At 41.1% G+C, this 26,627-nt stretch overlaps 1 protein-coding gene across 7 annotated transcripts in view; it reads left to right on the forward strand.

The window, feature by feature from the left end:
* The window catches only part of sec16a (SEC16 homolog A, endoplasmic reticulum export factor), a 91,187-nt gene that overhangs the window by 63,092 nt on the left and 1,468 nt on the right, over positions 1-26,627 (forward strand). For 4 of the 7 annotated variants that reach the window (XM_020044755.3, XM_010864551.4, XM_020044756.3 and 1 more), the window contains 9 exons: positions 2,114-2,209; positions 2,404-2,460; positions 3,300-3,414; positions 17,736-17,876; positions 17,991-18,076; positions 18,628-18,693; positions 23,317-23,376; positions 24,228-24,311; positions 24,976-25,417. In XM_020044755.3, coding sequence (XP_019900314.2) covers positions 2,114-2,209; positions 2,404-2,460; positions 3,300-3,414; positions 17,736-17,876; positions 17,991-18,076; positions 18,628-18,693; positions 23,317-23,376; positions 24,228-24,311; positions 24,976-25,047 — 777 coding nt within the window. In that variant the 3' untranslated portion in view covers positions 25,048-25,417. Of the gene's footprint in view, positions 1-2,113; positions 2,210-2,403; positions 2,461-3,299; positions 3,415-17,735; positions 17,877-17,990; positions 18,077-18,627; positions 18,694-23,316; positions 23,377-24,227; positions 24,312-24,975; positions 25,418-26,627 lie in introns of those variants that run through there. The other 3 variants (XM_010864553.4, XM_010864554.5, XM_010864555.4) reach the window with 3 other exon arrangements.

The raw sequence follows: 26,627 nt of genomic DNA on the forward strand, positions 1-26,627 counted from the left end.
GGTGCCAGACGGGCCGGTCTGAGTATTTCACAATCTGCTCAGTTACTGGGATTTTCATGCACAACCATTTTTAGGGTTTACAAAGAATGGTGTGAAAAGGGAAAAACATCCAGTATGCGGCAGTCCTGTGGGTGAAAATGCCTGGTTGATGCTAGAGGTCAGAGGAGAATGGGCCGACTGATTCAAGCTGATAGAAGAGCAACTTTGACTGAATTAACCACTCGTTACAACCGAGGTATGCAACAAAGCATTTGTGAAGCCACAACACGCACAACCTTGAGGCGGATGGGCTACAACAGCAGAAGACCCCACCGGGTACCACTCATTTCCACTACAAATAGGAAAATGAGGCTACAATTTGCACGAGCTCACCAAAATTGGACAGTTGAAGAATGGAAGAATGTTGCCTGGTCTGATGAGTCTCGATTTCTGTTGAGACATTCAGATAGTAGAGTCTGAATTTGGCGTAAACAGAATGAGAACATGGATCCATCATGCCTTGTTACCACTGCAGGCTGGTGGTGGTGGTGTAATGGTGTGGGGGATGTTTTCTTGTCACACTTTAGGCCCCTTAGTTCCAATTGGGCATTGTTTAAATGCCACGGCCTACCTGAGCATTGTTTCTGACCATGTCCATCCCTTTATGACCACCATGTACCCATCCTCTGATGGCTACTTTCAGCAGGATAATGCACCATGTCACAAAGCTCGAATCATTTCAAATTGGTTTCTTGAACATGACAATGAGTTCACTGTACTGAAATGGCCCCCACAGTCACCAGATCTCAACCCAATAGAGCATTTTTGGGATGTGGTGGAACGGGAGCTTCGTGCCCTGGATGTGCATCCCACAAATCTCCAACTGCAAGATGCTATCCTATCAATATGGGCCAACATTTCTAAAGAATGCTTTCAGCACCTTGTTGAATCAATGCCACGTAGAATTAAGGCAGTTCTGAAGGCGAAAGGGGGTCAAACACAGTATTAGTATGGTGTTCCTAATAATCCTTTAGGTGAGTGTATATATCCACACACACACACAGCTCCGGAGAAAATTAAGAGACCACTGCACCTTTTTCTTTCCTTCCAAAAAAGTCGAAAAGGAAATTTTTGGGTGAGGAACAGAAGGGTTAAAATTAAGAGACACAATACGACGATACTTCAACAAAAATGAGCTACATGGTTGAGTTGCCAGAAAGAAGCCTTTACAGCGCCAATGCCACAAGATAGCCCGGTTACAATATGCCCGACAACACCTTGACATGCCTCACAGCTTCTGGCACACGGTAATTTGGAATGACGAGACCAAAATTGAGCTTTGTTTGGAGAGGGGTCAACAAGTATTAACTGCATTGTCAAATTGCCTTTTCTGTGCCTATGCCACAAAAATATGACAGACAACACCTTGACACGCTTCTCACTAATTTGGAGTGACAAAACCAAAATTGAGCTTGATGGTCACAACCATAAGCGCTATGTTTTGAGAAGGGTCAACGAGGCCTATAGTGAACAGAATACCATCTCCACTTTGAAGCATGGTGGTGGCCTCTCTAAAGGCACGGGCAATCGATGAATGCAGCATGTTATCATAAAACACTGGAAGACAATTTGAGTTCTTCTGCACGAAAGCTGCGCATGGGGGACGCTCTTGGACTTTCCAGCACGAGGCCAAGGCCAAGTTGACCCTCCTGCAAGAATTCGGGGCCTTATCGACAACTATTACAAAAGACTGCTAGCTGTCATTGATGCAGAAGGGGGCACTACAGAGTTAAGAACTCCGGGTATGCAGACTTTTGAACAGGGGTCAGTTCTTCAATATACAGTTCCGGAAAGAAATTTGATCACTGCACCTTTTTCGTTCCTTTCCAAAATAGTTGAAAAGGAAGGTTTTGAGTGAGTAACAGAAGGGTTAAAATTAAGAAACCACTGCAAATTCACAGCTTCTGTTCCTCACTCAAAACGGAAAGAAAAAGGTGCAGTGGTCTCTTAATTTTTCCGGAGCTGTGTAATGAATAATAGTCAAATAGTTGAAGATTTCTTTCTTTTGTCAATTGTTCTCTCAACTGATGGTCTATCCACTAGAAATGCATGCTTTTGTCATGTCCTTTATCAGGGAGGAGGGGGCGGTGGTGGCAGCGGCGGCTGGCTTAACTGGCTCTATAGGAAAGGGAAAAATGAGGCCCATCTACCGGATGACAAGAACAAGTCTGTAAGTCAACTCATTGACATTCCACTTTTTCAAGTTCTCTTCCTCTTTACTTGTCCATACTACTATTTCCAGTTTGTAAAAGCTCATAACTTCTACTTGGTAGTGGGAAAAGTGTGTGTGTGTGTGTGTGCTTGTGTGCGTTTGTTTGTAATGGATTTGATGAGTGGCTTTAAATGACTGGTCTGTTTCGTCAGATTGTCTGGGACGAGAAGAAGCAAAAATGGGTCAACTTGGATGAGCCGGAGGAGGAGGTGAGTTGTGTGCGTGCGTGCGTGCGTGTGTCACCCATTCTATTTAGCATGATGTCAAAATTTTTGCTGGACCCTGTAAGTCAAGCCAGCCAAGAAGTGCAAAGGTGTCTGACTTATTGACTGACTGACTACCCATTGTTAAATAGCGTAATGGTTAGAGATGCAGATTGACACGCAGGACACAGAGTCAAGAAATCTTAGAAGAAAGAAAGATTAGCCAACAATTGAACTGTCCACGGAGGCAGGAAATTCACCACACATGCAGTCCTGTTTACAGGCCTTTAAAATGTAGAGCTAAAATAAACAGGTATGGAATGTCGTTTTGGTCTTTGTGTAACATTTAACATGTTAAATATGCCTCTTGACAGTACTTGAAAATGAACTATCTTGACAATGCTTTGTGTACATAATTTACACATAGGAAGTATATTATCGTTCATAATGCAATGGCAGCCTAAAGTACTTTTGTGGTGTCTGAAAGGAAGGGATAAAATTCTCATTCCCTCCCTCAAGGTAGCTGAGACTGCTGGCCAGAAAAAAACTTGACAAAAAGATAGTTGTGGATGCCAACAATGATCTCTATCGTTACAAAATCATGTTTTTAACTGGAAAAGCTGGCCATTTAAAAGCCATCTGATGATGGACGGAAAATATGTTCTCCCCAACAACAACAACAAAAAAACTAAAAACATTATCCTTTAGATGCAAGACTAGACTTGCTATATGTCTGTAAGTTGTAGCACATTGCCATTTGTATTTGTACAATACATTGGTCTGCTTGGTTCTACATACAGGGATATAATTGCCCCTAATTATAAAGTGTGTCTCTTTCAATTTAGTACAAGCCCCCTCCTCCTCCTCCCTCTGGCTTCCCCAAGATGCCTGGTCCCAAGGCAGGTCCTGGAGGCCCCCCAACAGGTGGGCCACCTGTCAACATGTTCTCCAGGAGAGCTGGTGAGTATCACACAGCTTGTATGGACGGGTGACAATTTAATCGGAAAAACTCACTGGAGGAACAATGAATGCAGATGCTGCCATACAGTTTTAATTATATTAGATTCAACTTTATTGTCATTGGACAGTACAAGTATAGTACAACGAAATGCAGTTAACATCTAACCAGAGCTGCAAATAGAAGAGGGCAGAAAATGTACAAGTATTAAGTATTTGGAAGTCTCATCTCATCTTCATCCGCTTATCCGGTATTACGGAAGTATTACGTATAATATACAGGTGCATTGGTACGAACCCTGTGGCTCTAGCTGTCTAGGGTGGATGGTACGGAGACCCGTAACACAAAACCCATGCATAAAAGAAATACTGTGGAAAAGTAACTTTTTTTTTTTTCATATTTCAAATCAATAAGTGATACCTTCATATATTCTAGATTCATTACTAATCAAGTGAAACATTTCAAGCCTTTTGTGTTTCAATCTTGATGATTATGGTTTACAGCTCATGGAAATCAAAAATCCAGTATCACAGAAAAGTGGAATAAAAAATGTACAATACCCCCACACACGCTTGTGCAAAAATGTTGCCTCACATATGTTGGTTGCTCCAAACGGAATGCGTACATCCATTGAAGCTTTGGTTTGGATAGTCATGGGTTTTCCTCTGGACCTGGAATCCAGAAATGTTGTTGTGGCAAACATTGCTTTTAAGGTCCAATCACTGGACTGCTCCATCAGCATGTCCTTCAGGTCAGATGACAGGTGATCCCCAGTTGCGGTGAACGGCTGTTGTATCCAGTCATTGTTGTGGAGTTGTCTCATTTTAGAAGTCCTTCATACACCAATCAGCCATAACATTATGACCACCTGCCTAATATTGTGTAGGTCCCCCTTTTGTCGCCAAAATAGCCCTGACCCATCGAGGCATGGACTTCACTAGACCTCTAAAGGTGCACTGTGGTATCTTTTAAGTCCTGTAAGTTGTGAGGTGAGGCCTCCTTGGATTGGACCTGTTTGTCCAGCACCTCCCACAGGATTGAGGTCTGAGGAATTTGGAGGCCAAGTCAACAGCTTGAACTCGTTGTTGTTGTTTCTAAAACCATTCCTGAACCATTTTTGGTTTGTGGTAGGGCGCATTATCCTGCTGAAAAAGAGGCCAATGCCATCAAGGAATTGGCATGAAAGGGTACACATGGTCTGCAGCAATGCAAACATCCACATGAATGGCAAGACGCGTGGTTTCCCAGCAGAACATTGCCTAAAGCGTCATACTGCCTTTGCTGGCTGGCCTCCTTCCCATAGTGCATCCTGGTGCCATATGTTCTCCAGGTAAGCGACGCACATGCACCCGGCCAGGCACATAATGTAAAAGGAAACGTGATTCATCAGACCAGGCCACCTTCTCCCGTTGCTCTGTGGTCCAGTTCTGATGCTCACGTGCCCATTGCAGCTGCTTTTAGCAGTGGTGAGAGGAGTCAGCATAGGCACCTTGACTGCTCTGCGGATATACAGCCCCATACACAACAATCTGATGGACTGTGTGTTCTGACACCTTTCTGTCAGTACCAACATTCGCTTTTGCAGTAATTTGAGCTACAGTAGCTTGTCTGTTGGATCTGACCAGATGGGCCAGCCTTCGCTCCCCACGTGCATCAATGAGCCTTGGTTCACCGCTTTTCCTTTCTTGGACCACTTTTGATTTGGTTCTGACCGCTGCAGACCGGGGACCACCTCACAAGGGCTGCAATTTTGGGAATGCTCTGACCCATTTGCCTAGCCATCAAAATTTGGCCCTTGTCAAAGTCGCTCAGTTCCTTAGTCTTGCCCATTTTTCCTGCTTCTAATACATTAACTTTGAGGACAGAATGTTCATTTGTTGTCTAATACATCCCACCCGTTGACAAGTGCCATGATAACGAGATTTAGTGTTATTCACTTCACCTGTCAGTGGTCATGATGTTATTTATGGGTGATCGGTGTAAAGTGATTCAGAAGGCCTTAGAGCTGTGATGTGATCATTTCCGTCATGTTATTGAGATCCGGTTCATTGTATTTCACAAATTCTTCCCGCTCAGGAAACATTATGACATTGCCGCCTTTAGCTTGTACAGCCTCCACATCTATCCAACTTTTTTGTGAATGCATCGATTTTATCAGACAACGGCAATACAGTAGGCCTATATTTGTACTTGTGCCTTGTAGTGATGAGTTAAGTACATTAAGTTTGTCGACTATAAACATGATTTACCAACCATTTGGGAACTGTCTGGTGGTCCACAAATGTGCACCTCATCACATAGCTCAAACAGGCAGGTGAGAAATTCCCCACGCAAAAACACCTGATCTCAGTATAAAATGTTCCGAGCTCATCTCTTGGCCAAGGGTGGCGAAAAGCCTGGTGTTCTTTGGATGTGATTTAATGGAGTTTACTATTTTAATAAATAAAAAACATGTTGATTTATCGACATGAAAGGGATGCTTGGTTTGCAAATGTCTTTTCAGTTTTACTGGCTTTAAAATTGTATGTGCAAGAACCTCTGAGCAAAGAACTTACTTGGGGACAATACACATATTTTTGACATTTGAATGGCTTGTCGGGCTGGTGGACCTTACCCTTGCGTTTCTCATTTCCCGTAGGCTTATTTTCATTGGAAGTTGATTGCTTTTCTGAAATACTTTCATCAGCTGTTAGAGACTGTTGTCATGTAATGTCTTCTCATTTGTAGAGCTATGGATGAGCTACCAATCCATCTTGTAGGCTGTGTATTTGCTTGCTAAATAAGTGTGCACAAAGCAGAAATTGTTTGTGTGGCCCCGTAGATGGGCCACTTTTAACCCATGCATCAGATTCAACCAACCAATTTGTTCTGTGACGATGTAAATAAAAAATATTAATATTTTACATATTTAACCTATTGTAGTTGTATTCCCCCTTATAGCAGTTTTCATAAAAATATTTTTTTTTTATTAAAAATAACCTGCCTGGCTCACTACAGTCACTTCTACCCGCGAGCCTGCTGAACTAGGCTTGCCTAGTTTCTTTTTTTTGTTTCCATTACTCCAGGTTTTGTGCTCCTTGAGCAAAGTTCTGCATTTTGGATAAATTGCACGTTGAACTTAGATACAAGCAGTTTCTAAATGTCCAGATGCTCTTCCTTGGAATGTTCATGGATTGTATTTTTACTATTTGATGTTGTTAAAATGGTGTAAGTTGCACTATATGTCCCAGATATTGACAAAGTTCGGTCATGTACAAGAATAATAGCAATTATAGCACATGTCAAGAACATTTTGTTGGTGGGTGTCCCTTTGGTTGATGCCTGGCAATGTGGTTGGATTGATTTCCTGCCTGTTGGGCCCTGTCCGGGGCCTCCCCCGGGTAGGGCCACAGTGTCACCGGACCCCCCCGTCTCAGTTTCCAAGGTGTTACGATGCTATATTATTGTGCTGGGGGACATGAGGGATGTACTACTAACTTTTCTCAGTTTCCTCCAATTTTAAATTTTAGAAGGAGGTCCTGGTCCACACCTGCGGATTACCTGGTTTGGGGGGACCGTTGCTGTTCCTGTCCTTGTCCACCTGGTCATACTTCTGACCTAGTCTAAAATCGAATATACTCTGGATTTAGCCAAGAGAAATGTATTTATTATTCCAATTGGACTCTTAATATCTCACCCGGCACAGCCAGAAGAGGACTGGTCACCCCTCTGAGCCTGGGTCCTCTCTAGGTTTCTTCCTAAAATTCGACCTTCTTAGAGTTTTTCCTAGCCACTGAAATTCAACACTGCTGTTGTTTGCTCCTTGGGGTTTAAGGCCGGGTGTCTCTGTAAAGCACTTTGTGACAACTGCTGTTGTAAAAAGCGCTTTATAAATACATTTTGATTGATTGATTGATTGATTTTCAGTGGTCTGAATCAGTATAGACAATGAAAAGATGGTATTGGTGCACTCTTGTATTGTTTGGCGTCATGTTAGCCACCAATGCTTTAGGTTCTTAACTGAAGATAATTGGGCTGGGTTCAATAAGTGCATTCGGAAAGTTTTCAGACCCATTCACATCAATATTACAGCCTTATTCTTAAATGGATTACAGCAAAGTATAGACAGATTGAAGAAAAGACAGATCCTTGATGAAAATCCTTCTACAGATTGTTCAGGAAGGTTCCCCTTCCAACAAGACAAAGACCCTAAGCACAAAGCCAAGACAATGCAGGATTGACCTGTTTCAACTTGACAGAGCTTGAGAGGATCTGCAGAGACAAATGGGAGAAACTTCCAAATACAGGTTGTTGTCAATGTTGTCCACAAAGTAGTGCGTGAAGGACTTCACAAATGCACTGAACATTTCCTAGTTGCTAGTGCAGTTTGAAATCTTTGTTTACCTAGCAGTGGCTATGATCACAAGCAGCTTTAACTGCATCTCCTTGTAATTTACAAAAACAATTAGATGGTTATAATCTGCAAGATAATGTAATTGGATTACCTAGTAAGGTTCTGTTAGCAATCCGGTGTGATCACTGGACTATACTAGCCCACATCGAGGAAGATATAGCCTTAAGAACATTGTTTTGATGGTTATCATTCATAGATTAAGTGTTGGAAAGTTCCTAACTTAAAATATACTGCTGCAGCGCTCAACTTCTAATTCTGCTGATCAGTGATTTAGGTATAAAGCTCCCGGTCCTGCAGTAAAAAATTTAGCACACGTAGCACCATTTATATAACATTATTATCCAGTTTAACCTCCTGAGACACTGTGTCCACATATGAGGACATATTTTAGGCTTCTTGCACCATGTACTTCATTCTGCTTAACTTAAACCTATTGTCTTTATTAGAGGACAGTTGTCTGCGCCATGCTTAGATATTATACTTCTCAAATAGCTAGTGAACTGCTGAAACACTAATAACGCTAACAAAAACAATAGGGTTTCATCAGTGAATTGCTGAAAACCCTAATAAATATAGTTGCAAGCAACCATAGGACAGGGTTCTCCTGTGACATGTTGAGCATGGGGAGGCAGCTGCAACAATATAATCATATGGCAGTAGAAATAATCCCATTGTAAGCACTTCAATATATTTTTTACTGTGCCCAGCCATATTGTCCACCATGTTGTATTATTTCTCTTAGCTCTAAACACGCTATAAGGAGACATCTATTAGACACATATATACCAATTGCCTGGTCAATCAGAGTAATTGTTGATTTTAAGTACTTTTTTTATAGGTTTCATAAAACTTTCACTGTTCAAAGAAATCAGCATTCCCAGTCAGGGTGGAAATTGTATCAATTTGGGAAAAATTGATTAACATGTGGCATGTGGTGCCCTCTGTGGAGAAATGGGGTCAGGGGTCTGTGTGGTAGATATACCTTGTCTACTTTTTCATTGTGCCAAAATGTAATGTACACATGGCCTTTATGCATCCATAATTTTTTACACTGGTCAGCCATTTTGTCTACCGTCTTGTAATTTATCTCTTAGCTAAGGTGTAACGAAACTAGTTTAAATTAGGGACACATTCTGATCTGTTCTGGGACCATCTCATATGACAGAGTGGTGTTATCTTGAGAAGCAAGCTAGGCAATAACAAGCAAACCTTTAGTCCCTGCATTCACAACTTACAGAAACAAATGTTAACCGTTAACATTCCCATGATTGCCTACTAAGATAGAAATTAAGTACATAGTTATACATGTCTATAATAAATAATGAAGAATCATTAAATATGAAAAAAAACATAGGATTGACATTTTTCGGTTTCTTCACTTCACTCGCCTGGGCCAGACTGCACTTAATCATAAGCCATGCTGAAGGGATGAGTCTTTAGTGGACACTTGAAAGTTTGCACTGAGTCTGCATTTCTAATCTTAATTGGCTGATCATTCCAGCAGTGGAGCTCTGTGAGAGAAAGCCCTGCCTCCAGCTGTGTGTTTAGAAATTCTAGGTAGAATTAGAAGGCCTGCATCTTGCGATCTTAAGTAACGTGTAGGAATGTATGGCTGGATCATTTCAGCGAGATAAGTAGGAGCAAGTCCATGTATTATGTTATAGATTAACAGGCTGGCACGTGTGCTCCAATCCATCAGGTGAGCTACTGTAGCTTAAATTGTTGAAAAAGTTCATGCTGGTACTGAATGAAAGGTCAGTTTACACAGTGCATTGCAGATTGTTGCATATAGGGATATGTAGACACAGACCAGTCAGTGTGCCCATGCTGACCCCTCTCACCACTGCCGAAAGCGCCTACAATGGGCATTTGAGCATCAGAACTGGACCATGAAGCAATGGAAGGAGGTGGCTTGGCCTGATGAATCACTTTTTTCTTTTACAACACGTGGATGGCTTGGTGCGTGTATGTCGCTTACCTGGAGAGTACATGGCACCAGGATGCACTATAGGAAGCCAGCAGAGGCAGTGTGATGCTTTGGGCAATGTTCTGCTGGGAGCACTTGGGTCCTACCATTCATGTGGATGTTACTTTGACATGTACCACCTACCTATGCATTGTTGCAGACCATGTACACCCTGTCATGGCAACAGTATTCCCTGATGTCATTGGCCTCTTTCAGCAGGATAATGCACCCTGCCATAAAGCAAAATGTATTCAGGAATGGTTTGAGGAACACAAGTTCAAGGTGTTGACTTGGGCTCCAAGTTCCCCAAATCTCAATCCAATCAAGCATCTGTGGGATGTGCTGGACAAACAAGTCCGATCCCTGGAGGCCCCACCTTGCAACTTACAGGACTTAAAGGATCTACTGCTAACATCTGTGCCAGATACCACAGCACACTTTCAGAGGTCTAGTGGAGTCCAAGGCTCAACGGGTCAGGGCCGTTTTGGCGGCAAAAGGGGGACCTACACAATATTAGGCAGGTGGTCATAATGTTATGGCTGATCGGTGTATAGTGAAAACAATAATGGGCCAAAAACTGAGCCTTGAGGAACACCATACCTTTGATTTGTCAGAGGACGAGTGAGTTTCTTGTTGCGTATCTTTGTTTTTAGTGTTGCAACCATATCTAAAGTAATTCAGTGTTGAGTTTAGATCCTTAATTTGCAGATTTACTCTGTTATCAATGAGCGAGCCTGGAAAAATATCAAGAAATCTATTTGTAATCGGAGAATAAATATTACGGCTTTTAAAAGTCATAGTTTGGGGTGCAAGTGGGTTTCTGGTTTTAACGGTAAATGTAATGAGACTGTGATCCGATATTCCAGGATTATGGGGAAATAATGATTAGATCTACAATCTATTTTTGGTGGCTGGTCAAAGTTTAGGGTATGATTATGGCAGTGTGTTGGACCTGAGACATGTTGGATAAAACCCATTCAGTAAATTATGCTTCAAAGGCATTTTGAACAGGGTCATTGGACTTTTCCATATGAATATTGAAATCACCAAAATTTTGAATATCATCTGCCATGACTACAATAATTAAGGAAACTAATTGAGGAACATTGTGTATGGCCCATGGGGCCTGTAAATAGTGGCTATGAAAAACGATTTATCATCCTGGTTAGCTTTCATAAGTAAAACGTCAAAAGAATGAAAACCAGTGATGTGTTTAAGTGTAAAATTATATTTGTCATAAATATTAATATTATCCCTTTCAGGATGTATGGGGGATATGATCACAAGTGTAGCCAGGAAGAGAGGCCTCATTTAGGGCTGTCAATTAATTAGGCTTTAGCCATGTTTCACACAGGCCATTTATATCCAGTTTATGATCAGTGATTAAGTAATTTACTGCAATTGCCTTTGAAGCAAGGGATCTAACATTAAGGAGTCACATTTTAAGATGGGAGACAATGGTCATTTTTATTAATGACTGATGTGAAGGAAGGCTTTATCTTAATAAGGTTGCTACTGTTAACACTACCTTGTTTAACTTTTCTCAGCCTGGAACAAGTCACAATGTCAGTAGGCAGAACTATGCTAACTGCTCTGTCTATGCTTTCGACAAAATCCACTATACTAGCAGGCTGGCTAACAGCCTGCAGCCTGACCTGCACCTGGTAAACAGTGTACGATCGCCGGCTGATTCTTTAGTCTAATACTGCGGGTAATAGAATCGCAGATGACTAGAGTTTTCAGTTTTTCTGGGCTACCGGTAAATGCCTGCCGATCATTCCCCTCCGAAGCCGGCTCGGGCCTTGATTCTTACTGCGGTGGATGAAAACCTGTTAAATATCTGTTGGCTCTAGCAGCGACCCAGGTTTAACTGGTCGGCGGCATTTTCTTCTTGCCCGGCTGTGCCGGGGGGCTAACAACTATTGTTTCTTCCTGGTGGCAAAGATGCAGTTTTTTTTCCTTTCTACACTAACATAAACCTTTTCTGACATTTGCATCTGAAGCCGAGCCTCATCTTTATCTGGAGATGATAGTTCTCCTTCAAGTTGAAATTACAGCAACGACAATCGAAGGCATAATGGTACTTAGCTTCGGGTGTTCAGGTGCGAGTAGATCCGTTTGCTCTGTATGTCCAAATAGATTGGGTAAAAGGTTGGGTAAAAAAATCTGTAGATAAAAATAATACGTTGGTAAACTTGTAAAGAAGAATTTAACCACTTAGTTCATATGAAGTAAAAAGTTTGGCAAGTTGGCCAGGTAGATAACAACAAGCAGCGTACAGCACGCCAACAATCGTCAATGGAGTTCTGAATCTGAGCAGACAATATATCCCTATACACTTCAGAATTAATCCAGCTGCTTCTGTCTTCTGTCACATCATCAGTAAATATTAGCCTTCTCCATACTTTTTTCTTCACATCATCCTGGTACAGGCTGTTCTTAGTTTCATCTGTCCAATGAATGCTGTTCCAGAATTGGGCTGGCTTTTTTTGATATTTTTGGCACAGTCTGGTAGACTTGGATAATGGTATGCCTACTTCCTGGATAGTGTTCACTTGGCTGGATTTTGTGAAGGGGTTTTCTTTACCATGGAAAAAATCACTTTTGTCTTCCGTGGACATCCAGGCCTTTTTGTGTTGCAGAGCTCACAAGTGCGTTCTTTTTTTTTTCTCTGAATGTACCAAACACTCTCTGAAGGATTTTTGAAGGGTCTTTTTTTGCAGCCTAAGGATGGTCTGTTTCAGTTGCATTGAGAGCTCAGTTGCAGCAACAGCTCCAAAATGTGGACGCCACACCTGGAATCGACCTTTTACCTGCTTAGTTGATGAAGAAATAAAGGAATAGACCACACCTTTCCATGAAACTGCTTTTGAGTCAATTGCCCAACTACTTTTGGTGCCTTCAAAAAGAAGCTTAAACCTTCCCCCAATTTGAAACCTTTTCCTCAAATTAAAGCTGTGGGACTGCACTTTAAGCCTATGTTCATTATTTAACTGCAACTTGAATATATTTTTATAGACAACTTAAATAAGAGTCAGTGTCCAATTATTTCCGGACCTAACTGAAATAGGAAAACAGTCTGGTAAGGGACATTCGTTTTTGTATGTGTATGGTCATAGACTTCTGACTCAACTGTCCACTCTCCAAGGCCACGGAAAAAAAACACTGGTAGGACACTGCAAATATTTTTTATATAATGTGTATGTGTGATATAGATGATACAGACAACATGGAAGTTGGTTATTACAATGTATCACCTACCTTCTATTGTCCAATAGAATCACCTTATTGAGAGTTTCTTATGAAACACCAATGTACTGACAAACAGGTCAGTAGGACTAACGATTGATTTTAAGTTACTGTTTATAGTGGTCATTAGCGTTATTGTAAAGGTCTACATTTGTGAAGTAATAATTCAGTTAATTTTTGATATATCTACTTATCAACTTTGTTCAGAAGCAGTATGGCCTAGAGTTCGGAAATGTATTGGCGAGTAAATCCAATGTACGGTTTAGGAGAAGAGTTTTAAAGGCATTTATTAGCATTAGCCTGTGTTGAAAATTGACAGAATTCTGTCAGTTGTGGTTTCACCATCTTTTTAGATATTGACAAACTACTGCACATGGTGATAAATTATGGTACTGGTAATGGTATTCACACATGAACACTGGGCATACTTTTTTTTATACTGATTAGTCATTCCGCCATCATGCATTATATCTCTTATTCCTTATCACCCAAATGGAGGCATGTATGTATGACAAAGGGCAAGTTAATTGGACTTATTGTTGATTAAGTAAATTTTTATAGGTTTTTTCAGATTTAAATAGCGGAATATACACTCACCTAAAGGAACACCTGTTCAATTTTTCATTAATGCAATTATCTAATCAACCAATCAAATGGCAGTTGCTTCAATGCATTTGGGGGTGTGGTCCTGGTCAAGACAATCTCCTGAGCTCCAAACTGAATGTCAGAATGGGAAAGAAAGGTGATTTAAGCAATTCTGAGCATGGCATGGTTGTTGGTACCAGACGGGTCGGTCTGAGTATTTCACAATCTGCTCAGTTACTGGGATTTTCACGCACAACCATTTCTAGGGTTTACAAAGAATGGTGTGAAAAGGGAAAAACATCCAGTATGAGGCAGTCCTGTGGGCGAAAATGCCTGGTTGATGCTAGAGGTCAGAGGAGAATGGGCCGACTGATTCAAGCTGATAGAAGGGCAACTTTGACTGAAATAACCACTCGTTACAACTGAGGTATGCAGCAAAGCATTTGTGAAGCCACAACACTCACAACCTTGAGGCGGATGGGCTACAACAGCAGAAGACCCCACCGGGTACCACTCATCTCCACTACAAATAGGAAAAAGAGGCTACAATTTGCACGAGCTCACCAAAATTGGACAGTTGAAGAATGGAAGAATGTTGCCTGGTCTGATGAGTCTCGATTTCTGGTGAGACATTCAGATGGTCGAGTCAAAATTTGGCGTAAAGAATTTGGCGTAATGCACCATGTCACAAAGCTCGAATCATTTCAAATTGGTTTCTTGAACATGACAATGAGTTAACTGTACTGAAATGGCCCGCACAGTCACCAGATCTCAACCCAATAGAGCATCTTTGGGATGTGGTGGAACAGGAGCTTTGTGCCCTGGATGTGCATCCCACAAATCTCCAACTGCAAGATGCTATCCTATCAATATGGGCCCACATTTCTAAAAATGTTTTCAGCACCTTGTTGAATCAATGCCATGTAGAATTAAGGCAGTTCTGAAGGCGAAAGGGGGTCAAACACAGTATTAGTATGGTGTTCCTAATAATCCTTTAGGTGAGTGTATGTACCAATAGTCAGGTCAGTCGGAGTAACGGTTGATTTTATGTTCATTTTGCCAAGGGGCAGGTCTTGGTCTTATTGTTGATTTTGAGTAAATTTTTATAGGTTTTGCCAAATTTCCACTGTACAAAACAATCCAAGATGGTGGACTTTATGGGTTCTTGTGGCTTTTTTGTTCATCATGAGAAATGAGCCATATCCAAAAAGAATCAGCATTCTAGTTCAAACAGGGTGGAAATGCCATCATTTAGAAATTTGCCAATTGAATTGTGTATTGTCTCGGTGAGGTAGTTCCTTGGGGGCTATAGTTTATATAAAAAGTTACCTGGGACTTTTTTTGTTATTTAGGAATTTAGGCCACAAGAATTATAATACTAACAATTAAAATAGGGTTTCTCCTACAGTACAACCCCTAATTAAAGTTGCAAGCAAAGATATGTGGTTATCCTAAACACCCTATTAAGAGAAAGGTATAACACATGAATGCCGCTGGCACGGTCAATCAGAGTAATTGTTGATTTTAAGTATATTTTAGTGTTTCATGAAATCATCACAATAGAAGTAAATCCAAAATGGTGGACATGTTAGGTTCTTGAGGGAATTTTCTACCTCCTGGGAAAAAAATTATGTCCTCCATCTAGTTCAATCGGAGTGGAAATAGTGTTTTTTGGTTAAAAAACATTAGGGCATGTGGCACCCCACAAAAACCCAGCCTGAAACCCCAAGGAGCAAACAGTGTTGAATTTCAGTGGCTAGGAAAAACTACCTAAGAAGGCCGACATTTAGGAAGAAACCTAATGAGGGGTGACCAGTCCTCTTCTGGTTGTGCCTGCTGAGCATTTTAAGAGTACAAGTTGTAGTAATTAATAAATGCATGTGGGCTTAGTCCAGAGTCGATTAAACCTAGTCCAGGTCAGAAGCATGACCAGATGGACAAGGACAGAAATCTAATGCATCCATGTTTTACACTGGTCAGCCATTTTATCTGCTATCTTGTTTTTTTTTATCTCTTAGCTTTCAACATCCTATAGGGAGACATGTATAAGACACACATGCTGCTGGACAGGTCAGTCAGAGTTATTGTTGGGTTGAAGTTATGTTTTATAGGCTTCATGACATTTTCACTGTACAGAAAAATCCAAGATTGCAGACATGATAGGTTCTTGAGGCAGTTTTGTAGCTTCATTGGAATGAGGCATGTAGATAAAGAATCAGAATTCCAGGTCAGTCGGGGTGGAAATGTTATCACTGTAAAAAACTGGATTTGGTCATGTGGTGCCCCCAGTCAAAGAAATGGGTCGGGTCTCTTTGTGGTAGGTATTGGTGGTCTATATTTTCAGAGGTCCAATTATAGGAAATGTACACTTCACATAAATAAATTATATAATTAAAATAATTAAAATTTTAGAAAAGTTCCACCATCTTGCATAATTCTTCTGTTTCTGTGATCACCTCATGGAGAGACATGTCCCACTAACATGTATAGTTATTTGTAAGTCATTACAACCTATGGTTACATTTAAGTAAATGTTTTTATTATTATTTTGGTTAGCATGAAATATTTCTTGGAAGGTCATGGTTCGGTATTTTGTTTACAGAACCACTAGTTATAATCACCATTCATATGACATGGTTCCTAGAGTCTATATATCATTTGTTGAGTTATTCCGACTTACAATTCATGAGCAGATCATATCTAAAGCTTAAATTTGCTTTAGCGGTTTGCTTTTGTGAAAACCGTCAAATTTCAACTGGCCGTCATATCGTTGTCTTTTGACCTACAGACTTGGACATTGACAGGTTGGGGTATGGTGGTGTCCTCTTCATGTCCGATCAATGTCAATTCCATAGGTTGTTGGTTGTATAGAGAAACGCCAAGTTGAAATTATTGTATGTACATTTGTTCAGTTTTTGGCCATTTTCTCTGCTGTCTTGCAATTAATCTCTTAGCCTTCATCATCCTATAGACAGACGGTCTTCTCATATATGCCATACCATATATCTAGTCAATCCAACTTACGGTTGAATTTAAGTAACATTTTTAAGGTTTTGTCAAATTTCCAACATCTAAGATGGCGGACTTTATGGGTCCCAATTTGAAAGTTGTTCAGAATGAGGAATTACCCATGTATAATTTTTACACATGGGTAATTGTACAAATTTTCGTTGTTGTATTAGTGCCAGCTATTATTGGATCTGGCTAAGTCCTTTTATCTGAGTAGTGACTCATATGGACTGACTACATGTCAAATTCTAACACTTTTTACCATGTATTTTTTGTGATATTACACAGAGAAGGGGAGGAGGATAATAAAAATACTAACAATATCAATAGGGATTTTCCTTTGGCGAACCCTTAATAATGCTAACAATTACAATAGGGTTTCTCCTTTGGAGAATCCCTAATAACTGGTCATATAAAATAAGATGAAAAGGAATATAGTACATGCAAACGTACCAAAATGTTAAATAATGCATCACTGGCTTATTAATGTATGATTTATTCCTGTTACTTTATGCTGCATTTTCTATCTTGTATTTCTGTAGTCCATGCATTTAAGGTTTGAATTGCCTTTTTGTGTGTAATGCGCTGGACAACAATTTGCTTAGTTTTGCTTTTCCTAAGTCACTCATGCTTACAATATCTATATACTTGGAGATCATAAATTGTCATTCTAATTTCAGTGGCTGGCGACTTGATTAGCTTAAAGTGAGAGTATAAATAAACCAGTGGTTGTGGGTCGAGCAGTTACCGCACTGATACTTTCCTTCCAGTCTAGAATTTCTGCTGCTAGCTGTCGGTTTATATGTTGAGGATCATCACACCCACATGAATTACAGGTGTCATATGTAAAGAAGGCCGGTGTGGCGCGTTGTCGCGTCCATGTCTGTATACAATTGATCAGTTTCACAAATCACACTTTGAGATGATCGTATGTCCCCCACATTTGGATCTGAGATCTTTTCTGAGAAGGTTTCATGAATGTGGGCCATTGTCATTTTGGCACTAAAACCAACTAAATGTTCAGAATAAATCAAAGGACCAGTCTAATCTGATAAATGTCCTAGGATGTAACCCGCAGGCTCCTTTTCTAACTTGCAAACGTGTGTTTTCAACATTCTTAGGTACTAAGAGCCGCTATGTAGATGTCCTGAATCCAGGTGGTACCCGTGCCAAGCCTTGTGGATCTGCACCGGCCCCATCAGACTTCTTTGCCCCCCTTGCTCCCATGCCCATGCCAACCAACCTGTTTGTGCCCGGAGCAGGTATACCTAGCGTGTGCTGGCGCATGTGTACATGTGTATGTGTTAATGCATCTGTTTAAGTACAATTATGTAGGTCTGTTTTTGAACTGTATTAACATTTCCATGCTACTCCAGAGGACCAACAGCCTATGGAGGGGAATGTCCCACAGACAGAAGGGAACCAGGAACAGAGTGGCCCTAACCCCAGTAGCGTTTCTCAGGTACCATATTACATTCCCAGTATCCTGGATTACAACTGACTTGAGGCAAATTACAAAATCAACCCAAGTGTATTTTAATGTTCTGAGAAGTCAATGCTTACCACATCAAGCCACCTCCACACTAAACTGTATACACTAAATCTGTTCATCTAGATAAACTAATACTATAAATTTGTACATTAACTGTAAGACCATGTAAAATTTATTTTCACCGCAAATATATATTTTTCTTATGCTAACTACCCATAGTTAATTTGTAAATCAACTTTGTGTAGTTATTTTGGTTTTGTATTCAGTCTATCTAATGTAGCATCATCACAACAAAGTTTGAGAATGTCAAAATGAACTTAGCGAATGAAGGTGAAGCTAATTCCAGTGAAGGTTATAGTTCTGTCAAATAGGTATTCTAGATTTCACATCAACTGACCATCAGATTAGACATTTGATTAGATTGAACTTTGTCATTGTACAAGTACAGTACAACAAAATGCAGTTTGAATTTGAATTAATAATTTGCAGAATTAAACATTTATTTTGTTGTATATGTCCAGATGTTCAACCCAACGTTGTTACCCCCCGGTCCAGAGAGGCCCCCCGATGGAACCCAATCAGGGGAGGTATGAGCACCTCTTTATCCTCTTAGAACTGCAATACCCCTGCTTTTCAACCATAGACCCTTATCATGCCCCCATTCAAACACATGACCTACCCTTTTTAACAGTAATTTGGCTTGGGTGAATGGTGGTTGGTGGTTGTCTGTGTGAGCAGATGAGTTTCAACATCCAGCACATATTTGCCTATGTGGGCCTCATCCATGCATACCTGGGCAGAACATGTAAAAGACTCAAATCATCTGGCTGTTGATGGCCTTAATAGTTATCTTCTGTCCAAAAATAAGTTAACCATTATTGTCAAATAGCATGCATTATGTACAGTGGGGCAAAAAAGTATTTAGTCAGCCACCGAAGTTCTCCCACTAAAAAAGATGATTCTCCAGAAAATCACATTGTAGGACTTTTAATGAATTTATTGGTAAATGATGGTCTCAATAACAAAAGTTAATCTCAATACTTAGTTATATACCCTTTTTTTGGCAATGACAGAGGTCAATCGTTTTCTGTAAGTCTTCACAAGGTTTTCACACACTGTTGCTGCTATTTTGGCCCATTCCTCCATGTAGATCTCCTCTAGAGCAGTGATGTTTTGGGGCTGTCGCTGGGCAACACAGACTTTCAACTCCCTCCAAAGATTTTCTTTGGGGATGAGATGTGGTGACTGGACAGTCTTCCACTCCTTCGTTGCCCGGGCGGTGTGTTTGGGATCATTGTCATGCTGAAAGACCCAGCCACATTTCATCTTCAATGCCCTTGCTGATGGAAGGAGGTTTTCACTCAAAATCTCACGATACATGGCCCCATTCATTCTTTCCTTTACACGGATCAGTCATCCTGGTCCCTTTGCAGAAAAACAGCCCCCAAAGCATGATGTTTCCACCCCCATGCTTCACAGTAGGTGTGGTGTTCTTTGGATGCAACTCAGCATTCAAAAGAACATCTCCAAACACGACAAGTTGAGTTTTTACCAAAAAGTTATATTTTGGTTTCATCTGACCATATGACATTCTCCCAATCCTCTTCTGGACCATCCAAATGCTCTCTAGCAAACCTCAGACGGGCCTGTACATGTACTGGCTTAAGCAGGGGGACACGTCTGGCACTGCAGTATTTGAGTCCCTGGCGGCGTAGTGTGTTACTGATGGTAGCCTTTATTATAATAATAATACGTTTTATTTGTATTGCACTTTACACGTGAAGGACACATCCCAAAGTGCTACAGGTGCACAGATAAAAACACTAAAACATAAGAACAGTCAAAAACAGCCTAAAAACTAAATTTTATTAAGGAAATGCAATAGAAAATAAGTAGGTCTTTAGTTTATTTTTAAAAACCTCTAAAGACTGTGGCGACCTCAGGTGGTTGGGGAGGGAATTCCACAGTCGAGGCGCAGCTGCCTGGAAGGCCCTATCTCCCATAGTGCGGAGTTTGGACTTGGGGACCTGGAGTGTGTGGCTGTCAGAGGAACGGAGATGTCGGGTTGGATTATGCCTATTGATAAGTTCTCTGAGGTATGATGGTGCACAGCCGTAGACACACTGATAGGCAAGGAGACAGATCTTGTACTCAATCCTGAACCTAACAGGAAGCCAGTGGAGTTTATAGAGGATGGGTGTGATGTGCTCAGTTTTACGCACCCTCATCAGGACCCTGGCAGCGCAATTCTGGATGTACTGCAGTCTCTGAAGGCTCCTGCCAGGGATCCCAATGAGGAGTGTGTTGCAGTAGTCAAGTCTGGAGGAGACAAGGGCATTGACCAACTTCTCTGCATCAGAAAGAGAGAGAAAGGGGCAAACTGAAGGAACTGTTTAACTGAAGGAAGTTATCAGTCATCCATGCCCTAGTCTCCTCCAGGCAAGCAGTTAGAGTGTGAAATGATGATGCAGAGGGTGTGCGGTCCAACCTGACATAGAGCTGAGTATCATCAGCATACCAGTGGAAGGCAACTCCATGCTTGCTGATGATGTGACCCAGGGGGAGCATATAGATGGAGAAAAGGGAAGGGCCGAGGACCGAACCCTGAGGCACTCCACATGTAACTGTGTGGGGCCTCGACCTGGCTCCACCCAGGATCACATACGCAACTCTATCAGTCAGGTAGGACCGAAACCACTGAAGTGCTGTGTGTGAAATACCAATAAAGTGTTGCAGACGGTGGAGAAGGATGGCGTGGTCAACGGTGTCGAAGGCGGCTGAGCGGTCCAAGAGCAGAAGGAGGGATGGAAAACCCTGGTCAGCAGCCACAAGCAGATCGTTTGTGACCCTGACCAGAGCTGTCTCTGTACTATGGGCGGTGCAGAAGCCAGACTGGAATTTTTCATAAAGACTATGTGAGCGAAGGTGATTGTGGATTTGAATGTTGATGACTTTTTCAATGACTTTTGAAAGAAATGGAAGTTTAGAGATGGGCTGGTAATTTGATAGAATATCAGGATTGAGAGAGGGTTTCTTAAGCCGAGGGTTGATAAGGGCAATTTTCAGAGAGATCGGAAGATGACCAGTTTGCAGGGAAGAGTTTATGATGGTGGTGATGAGAGGGCTTAAGAAGGTCGTATTTGATTTGATAAGGGAAGTGGGAAATGGATCCAATGAGCACGTTGAGGGTCTCATGCTGTGTATGAGAGTCTCAACCTGTCTGTGTGTGGGGAGAATGAAATGAGAGAATGTTGGTGCTGAGGTTAGGGGGATGGATGGAATGACGTTGCCAGGTATTAAGTTAGAGCGGATGGTAGTTATTTTTGTGGTAAATGAATCAAGGAATTTATTACACTGGTCGTCAGTATTGTTATTTTGCCTCGGGTTTGGTGGACTGAAAAGATAATTTATTGTTTTAAAAAGCTGTTTTGAATTTCCTGGATTGTTGTTGATGATGTTGGAATAGTATTGTGACCGTGCCTGAATGAGTAATTTGGAATATGCTCTTTGGTGCTCTCTATAAGCAATTTTATGGACAGTCAGCCCAGAGGCAACATAGCGCCTCTCAAGGACCCTCCCAGCCGCCTTCTGTCTATGCAACGCACCAGTGTACCACGGAGCAGAACGTGTAAATGTTACAGTCCATGTCTTGAGGGGCGCATGGGCATCAAGTATCTCTTGCAGTCCAATATTGTAATGGTTGCCAAGCGCGTCAGGAGCAGAGTGATGGGCAAATATGGCCAGGTTTTGTGGGTCATAAGACAGGTGTTCAGGGTTAATTTATTTTGTTTTGCGAAAGCAGATTTTGTGTTTAGGCTTATTAAGTGAAGTCTGGACTGAAAAATCTAATGATATGGCAATGTGATCAGATATGCCTAAATCATGTACATGAACATTGTTTACAGAAATTCATTATAATGAGGTCTAATGCATGTCCTTTTGTATGGGTAGGTACGAGTTGTCTGAGATTGAGTGTATCAAGAAGTTGTAGTAGTTCAGTAGTATATAGACTTGTGGGAGAATTAACATGGATATTAAAGTCTCCAAGAATTTCCACATTAATTCTGAAATAAAACATGGGTGTGGTTTAGGTGGCCGGTATATGAGAATGGTTGTAAGGGGAATGTGTTTTTCACATGTAAAAGCCAAGCATTCAAATGATGACAGCTTTGGCAAGGTCACTGAGGACAGGTGCAAATCAGAGCGATAAATAGCCACCAAACCCCTTCCACGTCCATTACCCCTAGCTTTTTCCAGGTATGAATAGCCAGGGGGGCACGCTTCATTTAGTGCAGTATATACTTCCGATTTATGGCAGGTCTCAGTGAGGCACATAATGTCAAGCTTCTGATCGAATATATAGTTGTGGATAAAGGATGCCTTATTGGTAAGTGATTGACAATTTAACAGTTCAATTCTAAACATTAAAGATGGGGTCCACTTTACCAGAGAGCGCAGAACAGTACATGGTTCCTCCAGCAGATCTTGTGTGGAGCCCCGGATCGAGGGAGATTATCAGTGGTCTTGTATGTCTTCCATTTTCTTATAATTGCTCCCACAGTAGATTTTTTTCACACCAAGCTGCTTACCTATTGCTGATTCAGTCTTCCCAGCCTGGTGCTGGTCTACGATTTTGTTTCTGGTGTCCTTTGACAGCTCTTTGGTCTTGGCCATAGTGGAGTTTGGAGTGTGATTGTTTGAGGTTGTGGACAGGTGTCTTTTACAATGATCACAAGTTCAAACCGGGGCCATTAATACAGGTAACGAGTGGAGGACAGAGAAGCCTCTTAAATAAGAAGTTACAGGTCTGTGAGAGTCAGAAATCTTGCTTGTTTGTATGTGACCAAATACTTATTTTACAGAGGAATATACCAATAAATTCATTAAAAATCCTACAATGTGATTTTCTGGATTTGTTCTCCTAATTTTGTCTCTCATAGTTGAAGCGTACCTATGATGAAAATTACAGGCCCCTCTCATCTTTTTAAGTGGGAGAACTTGCACAATTGGCGGCTGACTAAATACTTTTTTGCCACACTGTAGATGGTTTGATTTTATCATATTAATTGTGTTGCCTTCAAGGAGAGAAATTAACTTGAGAGTGTACGTAGGTTGTAATCTAAAACCATGCATGGGACGATTAATCAATTAATCTTGGTCTGTGGTTTTGTGTTTGTCCATGTTGTGGTTTATTTCCCTGCCATCTTTAGCTGTCGCGTTCTAGCTCAATGAGTTCTTTATCACGTGAAGTGAGTCAGCATTTAAACCAGGTACCTCTAGCTGGGACTCAATTGCCCACATCCCTAGCCCATTTCACACCACCGCCCTAACTGCACTGCTGCTCAACCTTCCTGAAATCGTACCCATCCCATGACCCCAACCCGCTGGCTGTCTCCAGCACCACTCACTCAGCACTCTAGCAAACAAGCAAAACCCACACCCATTGGAGAAGTAAAATGGTATCCCTAACATTAAAGGAGAATGCAACCAATTAGAGAACATTGTTTTAAGGCTCTGAGTCACTTTTTAAACATTAAGGTGCTATGACCAAAATATGATGCAAAAACATGTTATGGTAAAATGCACTAGATTTAAAAATTAGTAATTATATTAAAACATGTTGTAAGAGAGGAATGCTGGAGACACTGTCCCTGGCATGTTCCCATGGTTACATATTGTGACATCATTAACCCTCTGCTATGCATGCTTGTTAACATCTGTTGGTGTGGCCGATACAGCCCCACACCTCATTCTCCCAGGCTTCTGGCGTGATGGATGTCACATGTGCAATGTCACGTCTGGGTGGAATGGCAGGTGGATTTTCAACTCAAACACAAGTTGGCTCTTTTCCATCCTGTTTCTCCATGGGTGGTGGAGAATTTGGGTCGTGTTCAATTACTACCAAATGGAAGAATCACCAGTGTACTTGTTCAGCAGGAAACATTTGTTTTCACTTTTATATGTTAAATTATGTTGTTATATTATATTATGTTATATTCTGTGCCCTACCGAACACGACCCTGTGGTCACCCACATCTCCTTACCCATGGAGGACAAGGGGATATTTACGTGACTCACTCTCACTGCTTACCATGGTCTATCCATTCGCTATGCCTTTCAGGTGCCCCAGAATCAACAACAACCTCCCCAGGGAGCTCCACCCTCTGGAGGTGTGACTTTCTATAACCCTGCCCAGTTTGCACAGGTAAGGAAGGGTACTGATAAGTCTTACGCTGGGTTACTATCTTGTAAATGTGTAAATATTAGACTGGGAAATACCCAACTGACCAAACCTCCAATTGTTTGCTACTGGTAAGTCCTATAGTTACACCTATATTTACACTTTGACATACTGATCTCAGTCATCACCCACCTAGTAAGGGAGTGACCTTGATTACTTAAATGTTCTGTTGCATTCAACAGAAGACAAAACAGTTAAGCTTTCCTGAGTAAAGCAGGGAAATCGTAGCCTGGCTGGCGTGACCTATGTTCCTCAGTTCAGGAAGAGCTGTTACTCACTGGAAATGAACTAAAATATTGGTTGTTATTACGTATTTGCATGCGTGATACAGCAAGCTTCCTTATCAATTCGCCAGAGATTTTGAAAATAAACAAGACGTGTTGTTTTTTTTTAGTTAAACAGATTACGATTCGCTCAATTTGAAATGGTAACATCCAACCAGAGGTCTTGCCGACAACATCAAAACACCCTTTCCAGACTCTGGTGTCAGGAGGTCTTTGAGTCGGGTGACAGCTAGGTTAGGGAAGTCAGTGCTAACAAGATCAGAAAGGTAAAAGTAGGATTTTAACACAACTGGTTTTACAACACACCAGGCCAAATTATCCCTTCTATTATTTTTTACCCCCAGGCGAATATTCCATCGGGAGGGCTTCTGTCCGGCCGGTTGGGTGGACCAAGGGCATACCCAGTGCTGAAGTAGACACCCAGCCTCATTTATCCTAAAACAAGACTATAAGGGTTAAACCACCCTCTGGAAATGACTGAAGCACACAGACACTTCGACTCCCTCTCTGAAGGATGCCCCTGCTTACCAACCCCACCTTACCCACCCAGACGAGCAATACAACCAGAACCATCATAATTTTCACACGGTTATACCATTCTAATTTTAAAAAGACATGGAAAATAATGAATGATAATTTGAATTTGTACTTGATTGTTTGAGCCCTCCTGTGACTGTGGACAGATATGAGTGTTCAGCTCTTAAAACTCTCAATGACTACAGCACTCTCTACAAATATACAGCTCTGGAAAAAAATTTGGGACAACTGCACCTTTTTTCTTTCCTTTCCAAAAAAGTTGAAAAGGAAAGTTTTGAGTGAGGAACAGAAGAGTTCAGTTTGCAGTGCTCTCTTAATTTTAACCCTTCTGTTCCTCACTCAAAACCTTCCTTTTCGACTTTTTTGGAAAGTAAAGAAAAAGGTGCAGTGGTCTCTTAATTTTTTCTGGAGATGTATATACACACACACACCATAGTCACTGTGACAACAGACTTTTTAACTCAGTCTCTTTGGCCTCGTTGTGTGTGTTTGTAAAAGTTGTTGAAAATGAGTAGCACTTTGGGAGCTCAGCCCACCATTTAGTGTGTTTTCACTGATCTGTTTGTGGCATTTCAAGATTGATTAAAACACAATGATGGAGCGTTGTTTTCAAAGTTTTGGAACAGTCTGTATACGGTGCTCCATTGCTCAGTGTATAAAGCGGCCTTCAAGTGCAATGCCTGCTGTGTTCCCACTCCCTTAGGTAATCCCCCTTCAGTGGTGTGAGGTGGGGTCCAGCAAAGGCGATAGGAAGAACTGTCCTGTAATGCCTTGGTACCCCAAGTTATTTATAAAAAATAAAAAAGATCCTGCTTAACAACACCTTATTATCATGTACAAAGGTCTTAAGTTTAAGATGGACTCCACCTCTGGAAACAGAGTAGAAACAGGCCATTCAAGGAATAAGAACTGATCTTTCGAAAGGTGGGATTCAGGATTATACATCTCAGTTGCCACCCTATTTCCTGCATAGTGTACTTGTCAAAAGTAGTGCATTTTATCAGGAATAGCCAGGGTGTAATTTGAGGTGGCCTCCACTTTAAATGTTGTTAAAATCTATCCAAATATTTGTATATCTGATTGAATGTATTTATGAGCTGTTGTCATGAGCAAGCGTGTGCAGAGCAACACATTTTCTGCTAATTTAAGCTTTGACATGTCCAAAATAGATTCATAATACACAATATAATACCTGGATTCAAATCTATCATTTGTATTGGTTGCTTCTGCAGATGAACTAGACCATCATTAAAAAAAAATCTGAAATGAAAGCTAATTTTACTCAAACTGCCATTTTCCCTTTTTATTTTGCAGACTGTGATTTTGTTTTCAATTCCTTGCTTTCCCTTTGTTTTCCTGATTTTGTCAACCGCCTAATAATTTTTTCCAAATGTCTTTTTGTCTGACAAAAGTTATAGATTTTCCAGTGTTTTAGAATTCACTCTCAATATTGACAAAA

Source organism: Esox lucius, chromosome 14, assembly GCF_011004845.1.
Source record: "Esox lucius isolate fEsoLuc1 chromosome 14, fEsoLuc1.pri, whole genome shotgun sequence".
NCBI lineage: Eukaryota > Metazoa > Chordata > Actinopteri > Esociformes > Esocidae > Esox > Esox lucius.